Source organism: Nymphaea colorata, chromosome 2, assembly GCF_008831285.2.
Source record: "Nymphaea colorata isolate Beijing-Zhang1983 chromosome 2, ASM883128v2, whole genome shotgun sequence".
Taxonomy (NCBI): Eukaryota; Viridiplantae; Streptophyta; class Magnoliopsida; order Nymphaeales; family Nymphaeaceae; genus Nymphaea; species Nymphaea colorata.
Genome location: NC_045139.1, coordinates 16,657,200 through 16,682,520, shown reverse-complemented (window position 1 = coordinate 16,682,520; position 25,321 = coordinate 16,657,200). Strand labels below are relative to the sequence as shown.

At 40.0% G+C, this 25,321-nt stretch overlaps 3 protein-coding genes across 8 annotated transcripts; 1 reads left to right on the top strand and 2 right to left on the bottom strand.

The window, feature by feature from the left end:
• Positions 1-642: 642 nt before the first annotated feature.
• LOC116248448 (transcription initiation factor TFIID subunit 15) lies at positions 643-11,210 on the bottom strand. 3 transcript variants are annotated; one of them, XM_031621241.2, is made up of 8 exons: positions 11,074-11,210; positions 4,561-4,721; positions 4,112-4,446; positions 3,788-3,982; positions 3,003-3,086; positions 2,517-2,598; positions 2,321-2,447; positions 643-1,244 (listed from the first exon to the last, which is right to left on the bottom strand). In XM_031621241.2, exons 2-8 carry the CDS (start codon positions 4,678-4,680, stop codon positions 979-981), a joined length of 1,209 nt encoding a protein of 402 aa, XP_031477101.1. In that variant the 5' UTR covers positions 4,681-4,721; positions 11,074-11,210; the 3' UTR covers positions 643-978. The 3 variants fall into 3 exon arrangements, with proteins under 3 accessions (XP_031477101.1, XP_049932294.1, XP_031477100.1); XM_050076337.1 differs by lacking the exon at positions 11,074-11,210 and adding an exon at positions 5,846-6,041; XM_031621240.2 differs by lacking the exon at positions 11,074-11,210 and adding an exon at positions 5,876-6,041.
• On the top strand, positions 7,344-9,119 carry LOC116248447 (pentatricopeptide repeat-containing protein At4g36680, mitochondrial-like). Its single transcript, XM_031621239.2, has one exon. It carries the CDS (start codon positions 7,464-7,466, stop codon positions 8,718-8,720), a length of 1,257 nt encoding a protein of 418 aa, XP_031477099.1. The 5' UTR covers positions 7,344-7,463; the 3' UTR covers positions 8,721-9,119.
• LOC116248445 (pre-mRNA-processing protein 40C) lies at positions 10,877-24,717 on the bottom strand. 4 transcript variants are annotated; one of them, XM_031621236.2, is made up of 17 exons: positions 24,560-24,717; positions 22,361-22,673; positions 22,119-22,283; positions 21,799-22,047; positions 21,056-21,710; positions 20,819-20,985; positions 20,687-20,724; positions 16,867-16,945; positions 15,448-15,921; positions 15,157-15,240; positions 14,234-14,374; positions 13,958-14,064; positions 13,738-13,861; positions 12,838-12,981; positions 12,585-12,731; positions 12,151-12,273; positions 10,877-11,533 (listed from the first exon to the last, which is right to left on the bottom strand). In XM_031621236.2, exons 2-17 carry the CDS (start codon positions 22,607-22,609, stop codon positions 11,219-11,221), a joined length of 3,261 nt encoding a protein of 1,086 aa, XP_031477096.1. In that variant the 5' UTR covers positions 22,610-22,673; positions 24,560-24,717; the 3' UTR covers positions 10,877-11,218. The 4 variants fall into 4 exon arrangements, with proteins under 4 accessions (XP_031477096.1, XP_031477098.1, XP_031477097.1 ...); XM_031621238.2 differs by having other exon boundaries at positions 22,137-22,283; XM_031621237.2 differs by having other exon boundaries at positions 22,361-22,611; positions 24,560-24,667.
• Between the last annotated feature and the right edge of the window lie 604 nt (positions 24,718-25,321).

Below are 25,321 nucleotides of genomic sequence, written 5' to 3'. Positions count from 1 at the left end.
ATGGAAGAATTGACATATGAAACGCAATATTAAGTCGTACGATAAAAAATTCTGAATGATCATCCATGCAATAAAAGTTCGCATAAGCAAGCAACTAGGCAACAACTAATTCAGTTTTATGAAGTTGCTTGACCCTTTGATCCTCTAGGTTGCGTACGGTTATTTATCAACCGTTGTCTCAAAATATCAACCAGATTTCTTATTTCCATATAATTAAGATGCAATCAAGATTTTTAGTCACGTGTAGGTTTTTGCTTCTTAACCAAAAAAAACGAAAGTTTTCAAATATTTTAGACAGTTTCCTTTGAGAAAGATGCAAAGCATGCCAAATAATCCAACCTTTTGCACAGACACCGTGTGTACGGAGATCACACCAATTCCTGCAAGTTTCCGCAGGTCATACCTAAGGAAACGAACTATCTAATCTACCAAGTAGTAGCTGATGGCAACATCAGAAGAAAAGCAAGAAGCTTCACAGCTTTTCAAGTTATACCAAATATGAAACCACAGGAACTTACGAACATCACTAAACCAGCCCAAAAAGAGGAAAGTACCGTAGCAGATTTGCCATCAAAAGTGACCAAGATACCCAGATAGCACTTACAATGCTGAGATGACCATAATTCATTATACGATCAACAATTTAATTCCCAAAAGACCAGAAGAACCAAAATGCATTGGCAACTTTCCATAATCCAAATCACATAGCTCGGATATTATCCACGAAAATGAATCACATATCTCAAAATACCAAGCAAAACTATGGTGCCTCTCGCTTAGACAAGTTCTCATAAATAAGGAGAAAATTGAAAAACTTCTGGTTGTAAGTTCCTCTTCAACTTCCAACAACATATTCACCAGAAAAGCCAGAAACATCAAAAGGCATAACTCACCTATTGAATAAGTTCTCTAACAACCTGCAGCTCAGCACCAAGGAAAGAGGCTAGATCACTTGCACAAAGAGCAAGATGAGCCATTTCACCGATAGCGGTCCCGATCTCTCCCATGTTCTCGTACTCTGTCAATATCATACTCGTAACCTCTGTCTCTCCCACGGTCATAATCACGATCTCTATCCCTGCCTCTGTCCTTCTCACGCTCCCGGTCTCTTTCTCGACTCCAGCTCCTTCGACGATCCTTCTCATGATTGTATGCATCTCTTTCTCTGCTTCTGCTGCTCTCCCTTTCACTATGGTCCCTTCCTCTATCTTTGCCTCTCTCTTTACTATTCCTTTCCACCATGCCTAGCAACATCACAACCGCAAAGAAGACGTTTTAAGTAATATAATCTTCATTACAATAAGACTGTGTACTTTCCAAAGGAATATGAACAAGAAAAAAAATTGAGAAATCTACGATGGTATAGGAGACCTTTTCTCTCACAAATAGTTCCATTCTGAACCCAAGAGTCACCAACAGTAATGAACAAAACGGAACAACTCCATAATCATTTGGGAAACAAGATGCAAGACCGAATCTATTTTAAACACTGTTCTACCATCAATTTTGCACTCTCTCGTTAAGCTTTTAAAAGCTCTGTTATCTAATCAAATGCCCACCCAAATCAGATGAATTTCAATATCCTTATTTTCTTTTTATAACGTTTGTCTCTGCCATCATTCTTCTTTACAAACTGCTTGACATGTAACCCATGCTAATTAGTAGCTACAGATTGGTAAATACAACTTCCAAACAGATTTTTAGTTTGTAACTAAAACCTACAATACATGCTCCCTCCTTGCAAGCTGGTTGTTCACTATTTCAAGTCGAGTGAACTTGTGTTCTTTCTCAAGCAGCTATTACATAAACAATTGTTTTTTGCTCCTTTTTTTCGAAAAGCAGTGGTTTCATCAATGCCTTACGCAATCTGCTCAAGAAGACTATAATATTTAAATGAAGAACTATATCAGAAGCATCATTTCCGAAAGAAACTCTTAGAGAGGCAAAACCTCAGGAGTTTTTACAGCCTTTTAGTTTTTTGAGGGAAAAGAAAAGAAATATTGGCATATATACCAGATACGAAAAATAAAAAATACAGATGATGCAAAGACACCAAGAAAAATGTTGTTCTTATCTTGAAAATTATAAACAAATTATAAATGACTAAAAAGCCAAAGGAATTGCATTTATCAGGATGATATCACAAGAAGAACATGATCTTTTCAAATTAATAATTTTTCCTGAAAATCTCATTTTTTCTTCAAAATTCTATCGGTTGTCGAAAATCACAATAAAAGAGCAGATTTAGTAAATCAGCTAATATTGTTATCACTCATAAAACATGTAAATTGCAATTGTTCTGTATCCTGTTCTGGCATACCTAGCTCCTCGACATCCCATCCAGCCCGTCCTGAACCTGGAAGTGATTGTGTGGTCTCTGCTTGTTGTGTCTTGGCACGGAACTTCTTCTTGAGATTCCCAAACTCATCATACATCTCACCATCATCCTGAAAAGAAAATAAGATCAGTAACATGCCCACTTCTAATGTGCTGCACATGCTAAGGGAAAGACATACTTCTTCAGCCTCTCTACGCCTTCGTTTTGTTTCCTCAATTTCTTCTTCATCTAATTCCTTGTAACCTCCTCCACGTCCTCCTCTGGTGACAAAGAAATATTTGATTGCTTAGCAAAGGTAGAAAATAAGATGTGTAAAGGTGATGACAGGATGACTACTCCAAGATTTTTTTTTCCCCTCTTCATCAATAAGAAGTTGAGAAATACAGTTTAATGCATCAAATCCTGCCATCCTTTCCTTATGCAATGCCAGCAATTGTTTTCTCAGATCTTGCTGCATAGATGGCACAGATGGGACAACCTTCTACAACTGGGCAACAAACTGTTGTACATATTATGACAAGTCCACTACAATAGTTTTGGGATACTAACAGTAGCGATTTATGGAGTTACATTTAGAAGCACAATTATTTTTTTCCAATGACCAGATCTAGAAACTAATTTTGGACATTCATTCATATAAAACGGTGTACTACTTAAACCTCACCTAACACCACCTTCATTATGGCCAGGCTTGTTGGTGTTACAGATATTGCACTTCGTGCGTTTTGCCCAATTGATGTTTCCACACCTGAAAAAAAGCAATCTGATGCATAAGAAACGAATATGCAGCAGATTAAGCAAGTAAAAAACTATGTTCATAATAAAGTCAAAGAAATGTTAATGCATGTAGTACAACACAGCATCAACTATTTTAAGAATGGCAAATGCAATCACACCTCTATGCAGTCATTTCAGTCAGAAACATGCATTAACAAATTTCCATCAGCTTTTGAACCTTCTTCAAATAATATGCAAGTCAAATTTTTTTATGAAGATAATAAGAGAGTACACAGAAAAAGATGCACAACATATATTCAGAATTCCATCTTTAGGGGCCCCAGCAAGTCAGCAAATTTTAGTAAAAATACTTGAGATTGATTAATCGTACCATCGTTATCACATGAAATGCAATATGCGTTCACCAGGTTAATGGAAAGTTACAAGTCAAAGCAACTAACGGATTACAGTTCAACCATAAAAAAAAAGGCTCAAAAAGGGAAAGAGCAAAATAGTATTAGCAATCACCTTAAATGTGTGTGAAGCGTGCTATGTGCAAGGATATACAGGAAGAGGCAATAGTGATATGAGGGAGAACAATGAGCAACAAATTACAGTATAGACTGAAACAGGTTGGTGTTTTTTTTTTCATTTTTCCTTTTCTCCAATCCCTTGGAAAATGGAAAACCAGTGGATGAACCTTAAGGCAGAAAATTGAAAGAAAGGGCTTACATAGGGCACGGCCAGTCATTTGGACCAAAAAGTCCAGTAGGACCACCAACTGTACGACCACGGCCACCTGCATCACTGGCACCTCGGCCCCTCCCACGACCACCACCTCCAGTACCTGTGCCAGAGCTACCAGCAGGACGGGCAGTTCCACAACGATTACAGACACCACGAAATGCAAAATTTACATTGCCACAGCTGCTTAAAACAAATGTTAGACAAAAAAAAAAGAACATTAAATCTCATATACAAAGCCATTAAACTTTTCATGAAGAGAGAAAACTTTAAGTCAAAGAAAGGGCTGCTCACCAATATCACATCACAGACCTTGTATTTGGACACATCCAATCTCCATCTTGTTGCCATGCTTTGGCTGAAGCATCACCCCTTCCTCTGCCTCTTCCAGCCCCTTCATTGGGATCTGTACCATCCTCCCCTAGCTCAGCACCCACTCCATTTACAACTACCTCAGGTTCCTTGCTTTTAGACTCGGCTATAAACACACCAATTCTACTTCCATGGAAATCCTTGTCATGAAACCATTCAACTGCTGCCAATGCTGCATGTGGGTCCTCATATGTTACCGTAGCATCACCTTTTGGCTCATTGGTCACTTTGTCCTTGTATAACCAGATCTTGGGACGACCTGTTCTTTTGTCCTTCTGCAAGATTTTTTGGAAACAAAGAGACCTATATTATTAGATACTTTAACAGTACTGTAATTATTGACATGCTGCCATCATCAATTTTAATAAGCAAACCAGATGGAATGATACCTTCAGCAGACCTATTGTACCAAAGAACTCTGCCAGCATATTCTCATCGGTCCCTGGCGGCAAGTCACACACATAAACTGAACCAGTGGAGGGGGCTGCCTTTCCCATATGGCCTGCCATTTTATATGAGTCTCTCCAGAGTCATGAAATTTGGAGACGACCTGTTGACAATTGTAATGCATATAAATATTTTACCCCAATAATCTGAAAAACCATAAGCATAAAAAAGCGCGCACACACACACACACAAATATATGGATATTTATACAGATCATGTTTCACTGCCATGCAACGGTTCCCATGTTTCAACCTAACCAGCATCCAGTTAACAGCTCAGACAAATTTTTGCAGCATTATAGGTAAGCACAGATTGGCAATTGTGATAAAGTGTAATTCTTCACGACCACATGAGAATCAAACATAGACTCTTTCCCTAGTGGGTGGCTCATGACAGCTCTGTGTTATCTTCAGAAACCCTTCTACTGCAATAACGTTGACGGACATCAAGCGACGAATACTACGACGCAAAACCATAAAACATGCACGACTTATCTGATCGAGCAACGAAGCTCAACGTATGCAGTATCCGATTAGCACGCCAACATCAAGTGATTTGTCAGTTCAATGGAGAAGTTATTAAAGAGCTGCATACCAAGGAACTAATCTGAAGCCCTCATAATACAGGTATGAGATGCAAAACCAACAATCTAGAGGGATATCCAGAAATTTTGAGAGCTCTGAGAATTTCGACGCAATAACCTCCCTAGTTTGAGCAAAAAAGACGATTCCAACGCATGATGCTAGAGACTTGAATCAGGATCGATGATAATGACGAAGCAAGTTTTATGAGGTTGAATAAATGCCCACAAATTTACACATTAAACAATGCTTACTTGCTTACAATAACAAGAAATTTAGCTTTCTATTGATTTCTACTGACTGGTCCAAAAACATTGAGAAAAATGGTTTCTTCTCTCAAATTCAAACACATTAAAAACATAAGGGGGCATTGTCAACTAGTGTCAGACATCATAATTCAATCAACATTTTCACTACCAAAGAGAAGGTAAACCCTAACCTGCCACAAGGCGCAAACAAAAAGCGCACATGACCAAGGAAACCTACCAACAAAACCCCCAAGACAATCCAATCTGAGACTAGGATCCATATATTGAAAGCAGTAAAATCCTAAAACCGCATCTCTACCCGAGTTGCTCAGTTTTTACAGGAAAATATAAAGAACGAGAGAGAGGAGGGGGGACGGGAGAGGAGGTAGAGACGGAACATGCGAAAGGACGGTAGAGATTGAACTGACTCAGAGTCTCAGATATCGGAGGAATAAGACGGAGAAGCCCGAACGCTCGATGAATTCCGGCGACGAAAGGGAGGACTTCCGGCGCATACGCAGAGAGGACAAAACCGTAATTGTTCGTGAGAGCGATCTGGAGAAGAAAGAAGGAGAGTAGCCCTTTTACGCGAAATAACGCGGCCTTGGAGGCCGACGGATTACTGTAATACCTGTCAACGGAGAATAGTTCACGAGGACGCCACTGTTCGCCACCAAAATGGATCGGATCATGTCGACTTGTACCAATGTCCTGGCTTTCCATTTTGTATCGAGCATTATTCTGCAAATCCGGATCCAACAACAGATCCATAATTTTGAGAGGCAAGGTTTTGATACTTAAACCCGAACCGAATCCGACTCCAAATTGGATGAACAGGCTTGCACAATAAGTCATACTTGAATCTGACCTATAGGATTTGGCACTCGTCTCGGACTGGAATTTGATTTGTTGAAATAAGACCGGATCTAATTAGTTTAAGATCCGACTCTTACACAAGTAAATGTATCAGGCTTTGCTCAGGTTGAACTGGGAACCTAAATTCCATGAGCAATCGAATCCAAAATGACGCAAGCAACTTAGTTATGGTTTAGTTGATTCTATTTGGATGGGTATATTGGATTGGATCCAAAGTCACAATCCACTTTGTGCCCAGTAGCTGTTTTGACCTGTTTGGCAAACAAAACAATATGACCTAAAGATTAGGATAGGTTCATAAAACATCTTAAAAAGTGTTTTATAAATCTACCTCAACCTTTACTTAGATTCATAAAATAGTTACAAACTATTCCATTAGCAAATTGGCCCATAAAAATTTCCTTTTGGAGTATTTAAGAAAATTTGTCTTTAACAAACTGTTTCTATTGCCAAACAAGACCTAATAATCTTAAGTTTAGAATGAGAAAGTTTATGAGATGTTGGAGAAGAAACACATTGAGTGTCTTCAAGCGCTATCGCTAGAACCAGGAAGTTGATGATAGGTTGCATTGTCATATTGGGAGTCTTAAAAACTATTGCTGTAATACTTACCATGATGGCACAATATGTTTCCTAAGTTGGCATTACATGTTTGATGCAACTTGCAAGTACTACATGCTTTATTGCATCAAGTGCATTGCATTAGATTAGATGTTTCGCATTAAAAAACAATCAACGCACATAAGAATGCTTCAAGAAATAATTACATGCTCGAGAGCAGGTGGTAGATTTCAAGTTGAAAACTCTAAATCAAGTTTATATTTTCTTCAGGTGGTGTTCATGAGCTGACATCTTAATGAGAAAAAAAAAATAAGAAATGGAAAATATATTAGATGTATTTTGAATATTCATTCGTGTTTGAAGTATATATATTAAGTGTAACTACAACGCGCAACAGTTAAACTGAACTCGGCTCTAAAAAGGTTAAGAGGTAAGAGGTGAGCTTCAAAGAAAGAGAGAACGGAGCTAAAATATTGTGTAACTCTTAAACCCTAAACCCTAATGTCCAAGGCCCCATTCTCAAATGGCAGAGTAAAGTAAGGGCCAGTCTTCCTCTCTCTCCTTCCCTCTGCTCCGGAGATGGCCTCCTTCCTCCGACGCCGCTGCGTCCTCAATTTCCACCGCCATTTCTCCTCCCATGCGGCTGCGCCGCTGCCGCCGCCACCACCACCGTCTGAATCGATTTCGGCGTCATTGATCCGGACCAAGATCAAGTCCGAGCAGGACCCCGATGCCATTGTCCGCCTGGTCAGTCCTCTTGCCGAAAGCCTCACTGCCACTACCTCCGTCGCCGGCCGCCACGCTCGCGACATCGCCGTCCGGCGTCTCGCCAAGTACCGGCGCTCCTCTGATGTCGAAGCCTTCCTGGAGGGGATGAAGAAGCACCACCCGCAGACGGCGAACCCAGAGGCCTTCCTGTCGGGGCTTATCATATCGTATGGCAAGGCCGGTATGGTCGACCACGCTGTCCGGTCTTTCGACGAGCTCGAGGGGCTTGGGGTCCGCCCCTCCCTTGCCGCCTTCAACGCGTTGCTCGCCGCCTGCGTCCAGGCGAAGCGATTCGACAAGGTGCCGGATCTCTTTCACGACATTCCTTCAAGGTACCCGGAGATCTCGCCGGATAAAGTATCGTACGGAGTCCTCGCGAAGGCTTTATGTGAAAAGGGCAAGCCGGAGAAGGCCTACGATCTCCTGAAGGAGATGGAGGAGAAGGAGATAGAAGTCACCGGAGTCACCTACACGACGATCCTCGACGGCTTCTACAAGAAGCGAAACGAAAAAATGGGCGACAAAATTTGGGATTTGATGCGGAAAAAAGAAGGCTCTCTGATCGATTCCACGGCGTATAACGCTAAAATATTGAACGTCGCCCACAATGGCAAGCCAGAGGAGGTTCTGAAGCTGCTTGAGGAAATGGAACGTCTTGGGTTGAAGCCTAACGTCGTTAGCTACAATTTCCTTCTCACCTCTTACTGCAAGAGTGGAAACTATGAGGAGGGGAAGAAGGTCTATAGGCAGATGAGGGGAAAAGGGTGCCACCCCAATGCGGCGACGTTTAGGACATTGTTGTTCTTTTTGTGTAAGGGTGGTGATCTGGAGTCCGCCATGAAGGTCTACAAAGAGAGCGTTAGGAGGGATAGAATTCCTGATTTCGGAACCATGAAGATCTTCGTGGAAGCATTGACGAAGGGATCGAGAGAAGCCGACGCGAAATCGGTGATCGCGCAGATGAAGAAGAAGTACCAAGATTCATTTCTGAATGCGTGGAGGAAACTTGAAGTTGCTCTTGGTTTCACGGAGGATGACGGAGGATCATCAGCCGTGGCCTCTGCATAGTGTGTGTATCCGAGGATGTTGGCGTTTGTTTTTTCACAAGATTAGAGCAAAAACCAAGAAAGAAATCGTGATACTTTAATGGGTTTGCTAGAGGGAGGAGTCATCATGCCAAGGGCTCGTTGTCTTGAATTTTCAAGTTCTGCAACTGTGGTATGCTGATATGTGATTGTTCTGCTGAATTTGGACTATGATCAGGAAGGATAACATGGATAAGTAGAGCTCATGCAACTCTGAAATGCAAAGTCTCCACCATGGAGGGACTGCACCTTCATTGTGAAAATCAACCGTTCAATTTTCTGGATGATCTTTCATGCGGTAAATTTTCAGTTGATGCTGTAGACATTTTGATCTACTCTGTAACCCGACTTACCCCATAATGAGAATAATATTATTTTCTTATTTGGTATTTTATGAAATAATAGAAAAAGATCGATCTTGGGAATCCAGTTGTGGTTGCAAGTAGATACGGTTCAACACAATTTAGTTGGCAGAAGAATTTTTTTTCGCTTCCGGACAGTAAATTTCATTGCCAACATCGAATGAAAAATTGAACATTTGGTATGAAACTTAAATATGGAGACCGTCAGTTTGCTCTCACTACCATGGTTTATACTTTCGATTTTCTATTTGTAACTTGACTCAATTATTCTTTCAATTCAAGGGCAGTTACAAAGTTTCAATACTTCTATCATAGCAACTCGTTTATAAATATCTTACAAAGAAGTTTTCCGAGATTTCCTTGATCAGAGGAGGACAATGGCATGTCCAAGCCAATGTGACCATCATTCTTCCATCAAACGTTAATTGGGTTCCGATTCGGGTCACTAAACATAACAAAGTGAACGCCGTACCGGCTCAGATCCGCAGTAATTATTTTTGCAAAATGATCCATACCAACCATATTACAAACTGGTATATGATTTGCATTTTTTTTTTAACGTGGTACTTATCTGTCTGTTAATCTTTCAAAAAAGGCTATAAAGTTAATGCTGTCAAGTATAATATGATAAGACGACACTGTGTTTGCCCTTCTTCGTGAAAGTTAATATTGCAATAAGGTGAATTTGCCTCATAATCTTCTTTGCAGATAAAATTCATATTTACCGCTCACCTTTTGCAAAACTGACTAATCGAACTTGTCAAATGCTATGAATCAACATATTATGTTTGCATTTTATAAAATTCATATTGTAAACTGAAGGAAAAATCTCTTCGTATTAAACCCTTATAGTTTATAAGAACTGTGTGCATCTTTATTTTATATTTTGTCGGCTCCATGGCAGCATACATTGTTTCAAAAATTAAATAATTATGACAAACTTGTGAAACTACAAGGCAGGGATGTTTTGCCAGTAAGCTTCATAAAGCAACAGTCCTTGTACTAAAAGGAAAACCAGCAAAATAAAAGCACAACTTATATAATGCTTAATCTACAGCCGGCGTGCTAATAAATATTTTACTGAAAATAACTGTTTTTGTTGTCAAAAACATTTGCAATGAGCCAGACCGGTTTGTAAGATATTCGATTGCAATGGTCATTGAAAGGTGAACACGTCACAACTGTTCAGTCTTGTGGGTTTTAATTTTGGAGTCCCAATGAGCTCGTGATTGGCATTTGTCGAATATCGAATATGAGCATTATAATATGCACTCTTCTCAACCATTCAATCATACTGAAAAACAAAACTGTCAACTCGAGAAGGAAACTACTTAATGTAACCAACTGCTACCTCAAGGGGCTCAGGTGATAAAGCCGCTCACACTCAAGGGTTTGAAGTTCGATTCTCATTATCACTGTCACGGTCTTACGTGTTACTCCTTTGATATATGTAAAGGGTGGCAAAGTGACAACCGAGCTAAAGGATGCATCATATCCCCATGCAGATCACAAGGCAAGCAAGAACCTGAGTAAGGATATTGGCCTTGGGGGTTTTATGCTGCTGACGGCAGTTTCTCCTATAGAAACGTTAAAAAAAAGAAAAGAAACCGAACAGTTGTGACATTTGTTCACCTTTCAATAAACATAACCATCGATCATAGGATAGGTACACCAGAAGCACCTAGTCACTGCACACGCATGCACATGCGAAACATTTCCATGCAGGTAATGTTGACCATTCTAGTGCAAATTTACTTTACATAATCTCGCAACCATGAAAAGAATGAATCGAAAGCTATCATGATATAGATTATATAAACATTTCCATCTAGACATTTTCCTACGATCATATCTTGTACTCAAAAATAAGAAAACAAAATTGCGCTACAAGTAGAACTATAGAAGCAAGGGAAGAATGAATTTATGTTACTATCACACTGGGGGAAGCGTAAGTTACAAAGAGGAAAAGACTACCTTTTTCGCCATGATTCTCTTAAGCAGGTGAACTCCTCAATGCCAGAGAACCTTATAGTTTCTTCCCACAACATTTCTCTTCTCGTCCTGTGCATCAGATATTATATTATTGCAAAAACAAGGCGGAAGCAAAGGTGGGAAGCAATCATCTCCGGCCATGGTTTCTCCCCGGCACTGGTGAACTCCTCGAATCCATGGGAGTTTTAACTTTCTCAATAGGATTCGCTTTCTCATCCTTGGTATCATACTTTTTTTGCTTTCGAATTATCTCATCAACATGTCGACGCCAGAGAGACTCCCTCTCTTTCCTAGGCAATTTTGAATATCTTGGGTCAAGTTTTAACAGTTCCTTTGCCATAGTCCAGGAATTGAGCGCAGTCTTCCCATTCTCTGCTGCTTGGGATGCAGTCTCCCCTGTGATAACTTCAGCTAACAAGGCCCGAAATTCACGAGCACAGCGCTGTAACAGGAAAAAACCAGAAGAGAAACTAAGTACTGTGAATGGTCATGATATCTCAAGTTCATGGATAACATGAGTGATACAGGCAGTGAGTTGTAAACCATTCTGATGATGGGGGCAAAAGATGCATTCTTGGAAAACCATCACCAAATCTTTCAAGATTGAAACTGGGAAAAGAAATGCTACATGACGATTGGAGTGCTGCAGATATGCACTAATGATGAATCTAGGTTCACAACTCATTATATTTTTGTTGGCAGGAACATGTTCAGTTGGTATGAAAATTATTGTGGAAAGGCATCAAAGAACATACCAAATTCACAAAACAAGACTTGGCAAGATGGTAGGAACACCATATCACGGGTTTAGCCACCTAGTACAATGCCATTTATAAAAGAAAAACCCAATGCATAGAGAAAGAGAAGCACAAAAATACTTGTATATAGAAACCTATTAAGTCGAAATTATGCTCCTACCCAAGCATTAAAATCAGAAAAAATAAAATTCTGAAAAGAGTAGCCAATCAAGAATGATAATGTAACTGACACAACCAACTTATCCAGAAGTTTATTGACATAAAAATTTGGCCCACTAAAGCAACATATTCACATTCTCACCTCATACAGCATCTTCATATGCTCCCGAAATAGTTTTTCCATGTCAGTTTCCTCGAGATCAGGGTTTTTGGTACGACCAAGTGGATCTTTATCCAATTTAGGTTTTGATTCAGTCCATGATGCCTGAAAGTATGCAATGCAACATAGAGAATAGCAAACATTTTAGCTGATGACCAACTCAGTTCAAACTTAAAATGCCCTTATATGAGGGATTCACATAAAACAAATCAGTTGGTAGATAAGAACAACAAAAAACCCTTCCAGGACACAACTATGTTGCTTACATCTATATGTGCCTCACAGGATCAGAAAGTCAAAGATTCCATTTTAAGCTTCAATTGTTAAGGAAATTTGCACTTATCAACGATTAGCAACTGGTAGTGACAAGCAAGCCAATACCTAATGAGTATTACCAACTTTAGCTTGAGAAATACCTGAGGATCCTTTATCTTCTCTGTGAGAAGGGCTTGATAAGAAACCACTGCGTCCTTTCTACGCGCCTTCAAGCGCACTCTTTCCATTTCTTGTTCTTCCCTTTCTTTTCTCTTGCGCATTTCACGTTCTCTTTCTTTCAACTTCTCCTGGATGCAAATGATAAATCTTAAGTGGACCAAATAATAAAGATATATGAAAAATAGCTATTACCAAAATACTCAAAAGGCACAAAAAAATTGACTATGTCGCTACCTCTTCCTCCTTTTTTGCCCTTGCAGCTCTTTCTGCTTCTTGTTCTGCAGCTTTTAGTTCAGATATGTATTCATTGAACAAAATTTCCCTTTCTTCATGCTTCACTGATTTGTATCTTGGATCACCCCGTAAGCTATCCTTCATCTAAAGAAACAGCAATTCATTGGAAGGGGGGGAAAGAATTTTATCACGTGATAGTAGAGAAAAGAAATGCCTTCTTCCAAGAATACAACCTTCATTCATATATGCACTCACAAACAGCCATTTACATTGTCAAAGGCAACCATTACCACATCCATAACATATCCAACAACGTAATAGAGTACTGGGAGCAACTGGAAATACATAAATTCCACAGGCAACCATGAGGACCATCATGATGTACCTTGGCATTTTGTGGATGATATTCACAGTGGATGTAATTATATACATCAAAGAGTCACAAGTGCTGAAACAAGAAAAGCCTGTAAGGAAGCCTTTGCAAGCCAAAATTTTCACCCACCTAACATACATAATATTTGATACTTGTAATGACAAGACGACTATCATAATTCACAAACATTACTAAAAAGTGGGAGGAATTCCCAGTTCTTCCTTTCTTCAGCATCAAATTTATGATTTGTTTAAACTTTAAACCATGAATTGCTAACCAAAAGATTTTTCCAATAGGATTCTTGAAAAAGTTTCCTCGTTCCCAAAACAGTCCATCCTTTTGTTGTTTCAGACGTTAAAAGCATTATAAAGCTAAAGCAAGGAGACAAAGTCTAACAATGACATAGCATAGTGAAACTTAAAATATGCTTATTTTATAACATTATAAAAAAAACAAGGGAAAAACTCAATCCTTTGAAATTCTCAAAAACAAACAGTAGAAAGTTATTATTTAAAGCCTAAACTTACCCTGGACCAACGGCTACTGCTGTTGATATCTCGATTATCTCGAAGCATAGACTTGAAGCTGGAAACTGCAGCTGCACGGGCAGCCTGGACATTCTCTTCATAAGCTTTCCTCAGAGGATGAACCCTATAGCAAATTACATATACGTCCAACATGTAGCACAAAGTTAAATATAATTAGAAAAGAAAAACCTATGGGAAACTACAAGGAAAAATATTTTACTTCTCATTCAATAACTGCTCTCGCTCCTTGCGATCCAAGGCCAGAAATCGTGGATCATTTCCCCATTTTTGTTTAATCGTTGCATAATCAGTTTTGTGATCAATATCCTGATGTGGAGTAAATGAAGAACATAAGAAACAAAAATAGGAGGTAGGAGAACAAAAGATGCCGTACGAGAGCACAAAGTCAAGCGCAAGAATCTCCAAATCTATAACTGTAAGGAAATTGTCACCTAAAGAGTTGCAGTGAAAATTTAAGACAAGCCCATAATATAACCTCTGAAGCTTCTTCCAGCAATTGTTTGAAACCCTCAACCGCAGCCTTTTGTGCTGCCCGTTTCTCCTTTCGTGCTTCTTCGGCTCGATTACGAACATAGTGCTCAAACAGAGACCTCCTTAATGCATAACCTGGTACAGCCTGCATGAAAGCAAACAGCTAAAAAGACTAGCAGCAAAATCTAAATAAATAAATAAATAACAGGGATTGACAGAAGATCTGGATGTGACCACAAATGGTAGATTGCCCATGATGTGGTAGACTTGCAGTCAACCTAACCTACTATACAGAAGCACCCCTCCATCATTACCTAGATGATGCGCAAAAACGTTAACAGAATCTATATGAAAAAACACAAGTTAACAAAGATGACATTCCTAAGTCCATAAGTTCAGGGTCATTCATCTTACAGGCATAAATTCAACGCACGAAGTAGCTTCCTTCCTGAAGCTCAAGAAGTAGCACAGAAAGTGTAGAGGCCAGATATAACTTATCCATAAGGCCGGCACCAAATGGGCACAGGTTTCAGAATGCATAGGAGTGACCCCAAGGTAAAGCAACTACACCAGAAAAAGTAAAGATGGCAACTGCAAATAAGTCAATTACCAGGACAAGCCAGATTTCAGGATCATGCTAGTAACACTAGTTTCATAAGCATCTAAGAGCTATTCAAAAGTCCAACACAAGACAAAGTGTTTAAAAGACAAGTAAAACCAGTTAGAAGAACAATGAATCTTTGCTACAAATAAGTAGTGGCCACTGTTCATGAAAAAAAAAAACACCAAACGGAGCAATAAATGCATGAACACCAAAATAGTTTCACCCAGCACCAATTAAGATGCTCGTGCATGTTAAACAGAACTCTCAACTCATAGAGCTTCATCCATCTGTACAAGGTAACAGATAGTCTTGAGTAAACAAACCTTAAAACGTGGATCAAGAATAATTTTTGGAAGTTCTTTATCCCATTTTGAAAAAGGTGCAATTCCTTTTTCTTTCAGCATTTCCTGGAGACAGAAGAACAGCTAATTTTAGTGCAGAAATTTAGTTAAAAAGTTAAAACAACCTAACGGATATACTGAATGAAAAGAATGGCATTTCCTGTTAAATACATATGAAGATGCACTGCATGCAGTTGTCACATGTTGCAGCATCAAGTAGGAAAGCATTTCTTCCAATTATGGACAAACAAATCATTTATAATCTAACGATACCTTGAACTCCATGATATATTTATCCTTGGATGGTCCACCATCATTATCATCTGAATCGGAGGACGAGTCTGACATATTGCCATCCCCATTAGCATCTCTAATTTTTTCTTTTAAATTGTCAAGTTGCTGGTCCTTTGCAGTATTCTCCACCATGTTAGGGTCATTCACCTCAGTTGCAGAAGAGACTGATGAAGCTGGAAGAGGAGATGAGCCAGCAGGTGTGCCAGCATCCTGCAACTTCCTCTTAATCAGATCCAGTGCAGATGAACCCACTGGCACAGCAGAGGGTCTAAGTGTCATTGCATCACGACCACCACTATTAACTGCAGGAGCACTCAGACCGACAGAAGAAGGAGACTTTTCTTCCAATCCACCAGAATTTGGAGCAGATGGTGCACTCATTTTTGAAGAAGATTCAGATTCCTGCTTCTTTCTTAGTTCCACAACCTCAATGGGTATTTGCCAGCTACTTACCTGGCAGATGCACATATTCAGACATGTCAAATTGTCAATGCATCCAACAACATGAATGGCAGAAACCAATAAAAGGTAGCCTTGCTGATAAAATCAACTAAGCACAACATAGCACATTAAGATATGGCAACAAACAGACATATCAGGAGACTATCATTGGTAAAATTTCAGTATAGAATTTATTGTTAGGTTCATAAATTTTATTTTTAAGGACAAGAAAGAAAATTATTTTAGTAGAGAAGGTTGAGATAGTGGTAGAATAATCTACAACCAGCAGTCACTTTGTAGGGCATCAAAGAATATTGCTCATAAGGGCCACAGTCAGGCTATTCCTTTTTCACTAATTATTTTTTCTTCAATGTTATCCACATTTGACATGTTCCATTTTTTATCCAGAAATTCAATTTATTAGGGTTTTTAGACCAAAAAATGATCACTACTAAGGAGCAGTTCCAGTCAAATTTCAGTTCCATAGTAACAGTTTCTTTTAGCTCAATCATATATTGTCACATACTAAGCACCATAAAGCAGCTCTCAATAAAGTTCCAGAACAACAGCAGCATCTGGAATTAGGCATACTGCAGCATAATCCCAAGATCATGCACATTTTTTGTATATGACTTCACTTAACACCTTTCAGAGAATAGCGATAGCATACTCATAGCTCATCTGATGGTAATAATGACACTGATCAAACAGAGTAACTGGACACTGAAAATACAAGACAATGTTCTCACCCCTTCTGTGCATGGTAGATTTCCGTGATTGTGGTTCTAACTAAGGCTGTTAAACTTATGAACATAGACCTTACTTTGGAAACTCACGTGTCTTGGGCATCCAACGCTTGAAATTCAAAAGGAAAATCTATGTTAACAAGTTCAAAAATCTTAAGTAGAATTAGAATCACAAAATAACTAATAAGACCTAAACCAAGGAATAAAATACCTTGCTCCTTGTATTATAGTAATATTTCTTGCCATCATTAGTGGTGACCAGGGACCAATCTGTACTCCCCAGCTTCTCCCTGAAAGGCAATCAACCATCACATATTGGCAATATAGCAAATCAAACATGGCATCTAATCGGCTCTCAACAAAAATTGATCACAAGTATCCTTTTAGTTTGGATTGGATCCATGAAATGGTACATTAATTGTATATGCTAACCCACATGAAGGACAAATCTGTCTCGGTGAAAGACATTAGATTAACACCCTGAGGTTGGATATGGTCCTGGGCAATATATAGGGCCTTGTGGAAACCAATCCAATGACCGCATAGAATAGAATGATGGACCGGTTAGACCTGTACATGGACGATCTGAAGCCCTACATTCCATTGAACACTATCTCCAAAATGAACTAATCGTTCAGAATTTCAATTAAATAACATGTGGAAAAAGTAAAAATTGAAAATCAGGAATATAATTACACATATAAACAAGTCAAACCGAAATCTCTGCATCACAAGAGTGAATTACACCAATTTCTCAAAGACAGTGAAGGGAACTTGCCAAATATGGAATTGAAAAGAAGGAAGCTTGTAAGAAACATCCTGATCTACAATGAAATTCTGACAAAACTTAAACATGACAGATTATATTTCATATGAGATGCATTGCTAAGAGAACCTCCTCTACCAAGAAGAAGAAAAATGCTTGTTGGTTTATGTCAAATGGCAAAATAACAAAATTTGCTACCAAAATGAAACAATTCCAGCAGCTTCCCGACCAAAATACTGGTAAGGAAATTTGTATCTGAATGTCAGATACATGTCCCAACTCCCAATTAAACCTGCTATTCACTAAAAGATTGGCCTTCAGCAAAACAGGCCAACCTAGGCAACAGGAACCAAGAAACAAGGGGTTATTAATGAAGCACTCCATAGAAGTTACATACCTGTAACTAAATCCTCAAAGGTTGTCAGGCTTTTGGGTTTACCACCCTTGGTATGAATTCTCTCTTACTTGGAGCAACAATCTAGCTGTCAACCCCAGATAGGGCTGCACACGAGCCGAGTCGAGCCCGAGCTTGGCCAGCTCGAGCTCGACTCGGCTCAAAGAGCTCGAACTCGAACTCGAGTCGAGTTCCCTAACACGAGCTCGAGCTCGACTCGCCTATTATAGTCGAGCTCGAGCTCGACTCGTTTAACTCGTTTAGTTTAGGCATTGTCCCAGAGCGTCGGCAATGAGGTCGAGTCCTTCGCCGGTTTGGAGGTCGAGCCTGAAGGCGCGTGGTGGTGAGGGGAGCAGCGCCTGGAGGAGGGACGGCGGAGGATTGGTAGCACTGTGGTATGTGAAAGCTACATCATACGGCTTTTCGGTGAGCTCTTGAAGCAGATGTTGGCCCAAGTAGCCTGTTCCCCCCACCAAGCTGCGAAGGTTTGAGGGAGAAGAGAGAGAGAGAGAGAGAAGGAGCGAATTTGCGAGGGTTTGAGGGACAAGAGAGAGAGGCGAGGGTTTGAGGGAGAACAGAGAGAGAGAAGGAGAGAAGAGAAGGGGCGAGGCTGCGAGGGTTTGAGGAGAGGGAGAGAGAGAAGGAGAGAAGAGAAGGAGCGAGGCTGCGAGCGAGGGTTTGAGGGAGAAGAGAGAGAGAGAAGGAGAGAAGAGAAGGGGCGAGGCTGCGAGGGTTTGAGGAGAGGGAGAGAGAGAGAGAAGGAGGGAGGCTGCGAGGGTTTGAGGGAGAACCCTATTTCTTCCTTGGTCTTCTTCACAGAGCCATAACCAAGCGCTTTTTGGGCGCCTTCTTCTCCAAAAAAAATTTTTGGGCGCCTTCTTCTCCAAAAAAAAATCAGACGCTTCTTTCTCCTTCTTCTTCTTCTCTTCTGCAAAACAAAGTTAGAAATCATTGGGTTCTTGAGACCCTCTCTCGTTTGAGGGAGAGGGTTTCAGTTCTCTGATTTAGGGAGAGAGGGGGAGAGAGAGATAGAGAGGGAGAGAGAGAGAGAGAAGGAGAGAAGAGAAGGAAGGAGGGTTTGAGGATTCCACTGGTCGCAAGAAGGAGGAAGAAAGTGAAGAGAGAGAAAAAAAAGATGAGAAATGAAGATGCGCGAATGAAGAAAAAAATAAATATCCTTTCTTGGGTTAAGCGAGCCGAGTTGGGTTAAGCGAGCTTCCTTAACCGAACTCGTACTCGGCTCGATAAAATAAACGAGTTGAACGGACAACTCGAGCTCGGCTTGTTGAGTATAAAAGCTGGCTCGAATTCAAATTTGAGCCGAGTTCGAGTTACTCGGCTTGTTGTTCAGCCCTAGCCCCAGATGAACATCAAAGCTAGTGCACTTCCAAAAGCTCCAACTGAGTCTTAACGAAACACGCACACCCAAAAACAAAGACAGAGATGGAGACAAAGAAAGAATTGGGGGAGAAAGAGGGGGGGGGGGGGGAGGAGGAGGAGCGGTGTTGTGGGTGGAGTAGCAGCACGAAGAAAAAATAGACATTGGTGCCCATAATCTCTCCTAAGCTAAATTGCCAACACGGAAAGTCAGACGTAGGTCAGTCAAGTTCCTAGAAAGACTAGTCAAGATAGCTAGTTGGTAATTACCTGAACCAACTAAATTAGCTAGTTAAGAAGCAATCATAACTAGGTGAAACAACAAGGGGAAAAGAAGAGTAATAAATGCACCCTTCAGCAAACAACTAAGGAAGTAAATGAACACACAGAGATATAAAGAAAAATAATAACCAGAAAGGAGGAAAAAAAAAGACTGTAATTGCATCTAAGATCTAAGAACCTACCAGTCAGTGAAAAACAAGTATGGACTAGCCAACCAAGGCAGTCGACTAGTCCATGAGCCATGGCCCAGCCAACTAGATGGTCATGAACTAGCTGTCTTGTTGTCAATTATGCAACTAGTCAACCAAATAGTCTCCTAGATGGGCAACAAAGCACCTAAGTTACTTAGTCTTGCCTAAGAAAAAGAAATGAAATCAAACCGACTAAGACCAAAGCCTCAAAAGTCAAAACTACATGAATCAAGAATTGCTCTGTCCTTACAAAGTTGAGCTAAGATGTCTCCTTCATCTCAGTAATAACCAGCTTGAAGACAAAGATCACTTGCTCAATTGTCTTTTTTCTATTCTATTTTTCTTTGAGATTCACTAACAATGCTATGAACATCAGAATCACCACAGCGTGTACCCAGATTGGCAGTGAGATTACTAACTTCTACAACCAACATGTCTGTATGGCCTTTTGCTCTTTACTACTCCAGCATGCCGAACATACAACATGACTGGGATCAGAGATTTGGCACGTTAGAAATGACATTCCATATGATAGGTACTTGAGGGGTATATATTGCAAATATGAAAAGAGATCCAAGTATATGGCTATTAGGCACTTTAATAAGCCAGGTCTGGATCATCAGAGTCAAAAGAACTCTCCGACCCGTATATGTAAGTGATCACTCTATTTATAGTGGAGATGGGTGAACCCCAGATTATGAACGAAATTAAGGAGGCTTTCTGGTTAACCCCAATTCTTTAGTGGTTAAAGTGTGTTTGTGTTCTGTTCTTTTCCTTGGTTTAACCCTTGCAAGAGTACTTTGGTAGCCCGGCAGCTATCACAATGAGACACAAAAGCAACCATCAACTGAAAAAAGCCAAGAGAATAAGAACCTAAAGATCAACCATCCCACATGCACATTGAAACAATGAGGGTGTTCCTTTTCATTGAATAAGACAAGCAGGCTAACTTTTTAAAATATCCACATGAAAGAATTTCTTTCACAACATTATCCATAAGCATGAATAGACAAGCACATACCATGAAATTGGAATTGGCTGGCCAATGGCTTTCTCTGGCTGCAAAAACAAAAGATTTTGTACAACAATATCAGCAGCATATGCACATAAGCTGATAAAGAAAGGGTATACAATAAGTCAAAGCTGCTCTTACCTCCCCTTTAAATGCAGAAGGCTTAGTATAGGTTGATTCTCCAGTGATAGCATTATAATAATAAACAACCCCTGCTTCAGTCTTGTGTGCTGTCCAAGCATCATCACCATCACTGCTAATAATTACCTCATCTTTCTTAACTGAATCAGAAGACTTTGTTTCCTTATCTGCAACAAAGAATTTCACCTCAAAACTCAATCTTACAATCCAAATAATATATCAAGCAATATAATGTACCTATGCCTGGAGGTGGTGATTGGGTCCCCAGGGGGCTTGATTGCTGCCCAGCCCCTCCCGCAGTTAAGGATGTTTCTGCAGGAGGTCCCACAGGAGAAACACCAGGAGGTTGAGATTGTTCAGGCAAAGTAACTGGAGGAAATGACACAGGACGTACAGGAATAGGAATTTGACCAGGATACACGGGTGGGTATGGAAGGAAAGGGGGGTGCTGTGGGCCCCCAGCTTGAGGAGGACGCAGCCACAGTGCCTGAGGTGGAGGAATTATTGGAGGTCCTGGATATGCGGAATACATTTGCTGTTGAACATTTTGAGCAGCATTCACTGTGGCTGAATTTGATGAACTTGGAGGTACAGAGGGCAAAGTAGGTCTTGCAGATGCAGATGAATCTAGTGCTGGTGGCCGTGCATTAACATTAGAAGATGATGATGGGGCAGGCATATGTATCCCAGGAGGCCCAGGGGTTCCAGGGGTGCCGGGCATCATAGGAGGACTAGGAAACATTGGTATAGCTGGCATCCTCACAGTATTATATGGATTTGCTGCTGGCACAATATTAGGAATTGAAGATGTATGAATAGGCACATTAACCATTGGTGAACTACAAGCCGATGTTATGCCTGATGATTCTTGTGCAACTGCTGCGGAGGTGCTCTGTTCATTGAAGTGCTAATAACATTCAGGTCATCAATATGGAAAAAAACTTCCGAAAATGTACCGAATTATGGATCAGAAAACATACAGCACTGGACTGACTATTTTGAGAACCTTCAGAGGCTGCAGGCACTTGCAAGCTAACAGGAAAAGAATAACCAGATGCGGCCAACAGAGGAGGTCGTAATGACAATGGTGCATTTTGAGCAACAGTTCCTGAATCCCACGAAGCTGGACGCCCAGCAACATTAGATTGCCCAGGGGCTGGAGGTTGTAACGATGCTGCATTGGCTGGTGCTATGAACTTTCCACTGTCCAATGAACTAAGGGCACTAGCCTGTAAAGCAGATCAAATTAAGTCATTAAAAGCTGTAAATATGAAAATCCAAGGTAAAGGAGGATACAGACACTGGAAGGATTGACCACCGTGGAAGAATGGGACTGCTGAGAACTTGAAGAACCAGCACTAGCATGTGCACCAATTCCATATGAAAAAGATGGTCCACTTGATGGCTGTGTTGGAACTGGAGGCTGCATGGGTGCTGTAGCAGCTGGCAGAGCAAATTTCACGCCCTGCAATATTAAGATACTTGAGAACTGAAGGAACCAATATACACATCAATAACATAACATTAAAAAAAGATGCTTACATCGGTAGAACCCTGCTTCGAGCTTCCAGATGTAGCACTAGTTTGTGAAACCACTCCATAAGAGAAAGAAGGAGGAGGGATAGCATATGCAGGTGGAGTAGCAAACTTTGACTGAACAGTTTCTTGTTGCTGATTATTTGAAACATCATTAGGATCTCGAGATGCTTCAGGACCAGCAAAGAGGCCAGCTACAGGGGGTCTGACTGAAACTACAGCTTGAGAACTTGCTCCAGGCATAGAAGATTGCATCTCTATAAGATGGGTTTCAGTGTTATATTCTCTTGCCAATATAGGAAATTTGGGATGAGAACACCTTCCATGAAATAATAAATTTCCAAAAATCAAAACACAATCCTCGGATAATCTTCAATGTTTAGCTGGCGTATTATGCTAAAATTCTTGCTTTAGGTACCATCAATACCATGGACCATCCAAAGCAAGATTATGCAAAAAAATCATGCTTTAGTTTAGGTAATCATAGCACTAGTACAATTGTACAAATCATGCAAAAATTGAACGATCTCACATCCCTAAGAAGCACATTCCTAAGAAGGGATGTGATATATCATATATCACACTGTTTCCTCTTTTCCTCAAGCAATCTCCCTAAAAGTCTTGAATTTTGGAAATGTAAGGGGAAAAAAATTCATGACAATTTACAACTAAGAACAATGAAAATAACCCATATTACAATCAGTGCACTGTTCAACACAGGTCCTCCTCTAAGTGATTGGGCAAGCTAAAATCCTTATATAATAAAATAAAAGCAAATAATATATCCAGAAATACCTGGCCAACTATAAATGAGACCATGACTGCATCAACCAAACAACTAAACCTGCAAACCACACAAAGAGCTGAACTGAACAAAATAAATAAAAGACAATCAATGTGGATGACCCGTTAGGTTCTGCATACAATTTTGAAAGTAATTAGACTATAGCACCTATTCCATTTCTTCACCACTCAAAAGTTTGTTACATGTTCTCATCTTACATGGATACATATTGGATTATGAGCAACTTCTTTGGATTCTCTTCGTCAATAATAATAGTTAAGTTCAAACTATTATTTATTGGTTTCCTATTGTTGCCCCTGGGCTGGAAAGGAATTGGTTCCAACGAGATGACCATATATAAAGAGATGAGATATGATGAATACTGGTGAAAATTTAACAATTACTATGCAGTCCAAAGAAAATGCATTGCCCACCAATCATTGGATAGTTACAGAAGCGATCAATACTATTTCACCAGATATCAAATTACTCTCATCCCTCGGGTGAGTATTTTTTTTAATCGTATCACCAAGAAGAGAAATGGATGGGAACAAAAGATTTAAGGGAGCAAGTAAGAAAAACAAAGTCAATAAATCCTGTAACTGCTGATAATTTGAGAAACATTCCTTGTCAGATTTTTGTCAGCCAATATCGCTGGTTTTAGAAAATTTACTATCTGAGTCTCTCCTTTCAATTTTTCCTTAACCCTGGTCCCCGCTACCATCGTCCCACTTTCAAGTGCATAATAAACTTTCTAAACTTGAGAAAATGGCCGTCTACAACCAAATTGGAATTCGTTTTCCACCATGATGCCAGCCTCCTGACAAACAATAAATATGAAGCGAGCATAAACGTTATTCCAGTATGTGTTCCCATATGAAGACATGCTGGATTTTAACACAGTGGCATGTTTTTGCACACCCAGATGAACGAAGATCGATAGCAGAGTCGATGCGACCGGAAAGCTATTAGTCATTGTGCTGAAAATGAAATAAAGTTGTTCTACTAACGCCGCAAACCAGTGAGAAAACTTAGCACGTAGCGAAAGGAAAAAGACTGTCTGATTGAAAGAGAGGAGGAGGAATCACAGCTTAAACGGTTTCTCTGTGCTACGTAGTCCTATCAAAGTGTTCGTCTATGCTTTGCCTCGCCCCTTTAGAACACTACTAGGGTTCATCCGCAGATACAATACGTATGACCATGAGAGACGCGCCAGCAAACGTGCACAGGCTCCTTCATTTTGTACAAAGATCAATGAGGAAGATGGTGCTAAAACACATAGAAAACGAGATTCATATTTTCGCAAGTGACACTAAAATCTTAAAAAGTAGCAGAGAGAAACGCGATCGAATGAAACAATGGAGAAAAAACGAACTGAGAAGTAGGGAGAGAGAATATAGGTGGGTCGAGCTCCTACTCACCTGACAGAGGCAGTTGAACGGTGCCGGAGACGTCGCCGGAGGTTTAGCACCGGGCGGAAATATGAAGGGAAGGGCTCAGAAACGAGTGTGAGGGAGGGAAAGGGCGAACAAAGGTCGAAGGGGGCACTAAAACGCGCTCTCTCGCTCTCCTTGTCCAAAATTTTCTTTGGTACCACTAAAGTCTGACTATGTTCCATTTGGGTACACATAATTTGTTTCTATAACAAAAAGGCGCTCGTCTGACGGTGTCCGTTTTCCTTTCATTCCACAAGAAAATTTGGTTTTTTTCAAGTTTAAATAAATATCGTGAGTAAAAAATTACCAGCTATTTCAGTCGAAATGTGGATAAAATTTATATATATTTTAAATTTTTTAGTTTTCTCACAAACAAAAAGGTAGCACATCATAAATAACCCGATATGTAATGGAAGTAAGAACAATATTCAAACACAACAGTTTTGTTGTGACCGAAATAAAATTATAACATCACTTGTTATTATATAACAAACTTATGGTTTCTCGTTTCGTGTGGCATTAGAAAGCCAAACAAAACTCAACACCTTGTCAAGATATTTCAAAATAGTTTATTTTTGTTGTGACTTCTCCAAAGCATTCAATATCATCATGTTTTTTTTTCGCTAACATGGTAAGCATGTTGTAGCTCCATTGGATATTTTTTTCACTCTAGTTCAACTTATAAGCAGCTAGCTCAAACTACATGAAAAGATTTAGCGAGATCTTGGTTTCATACAACCTTTTCTT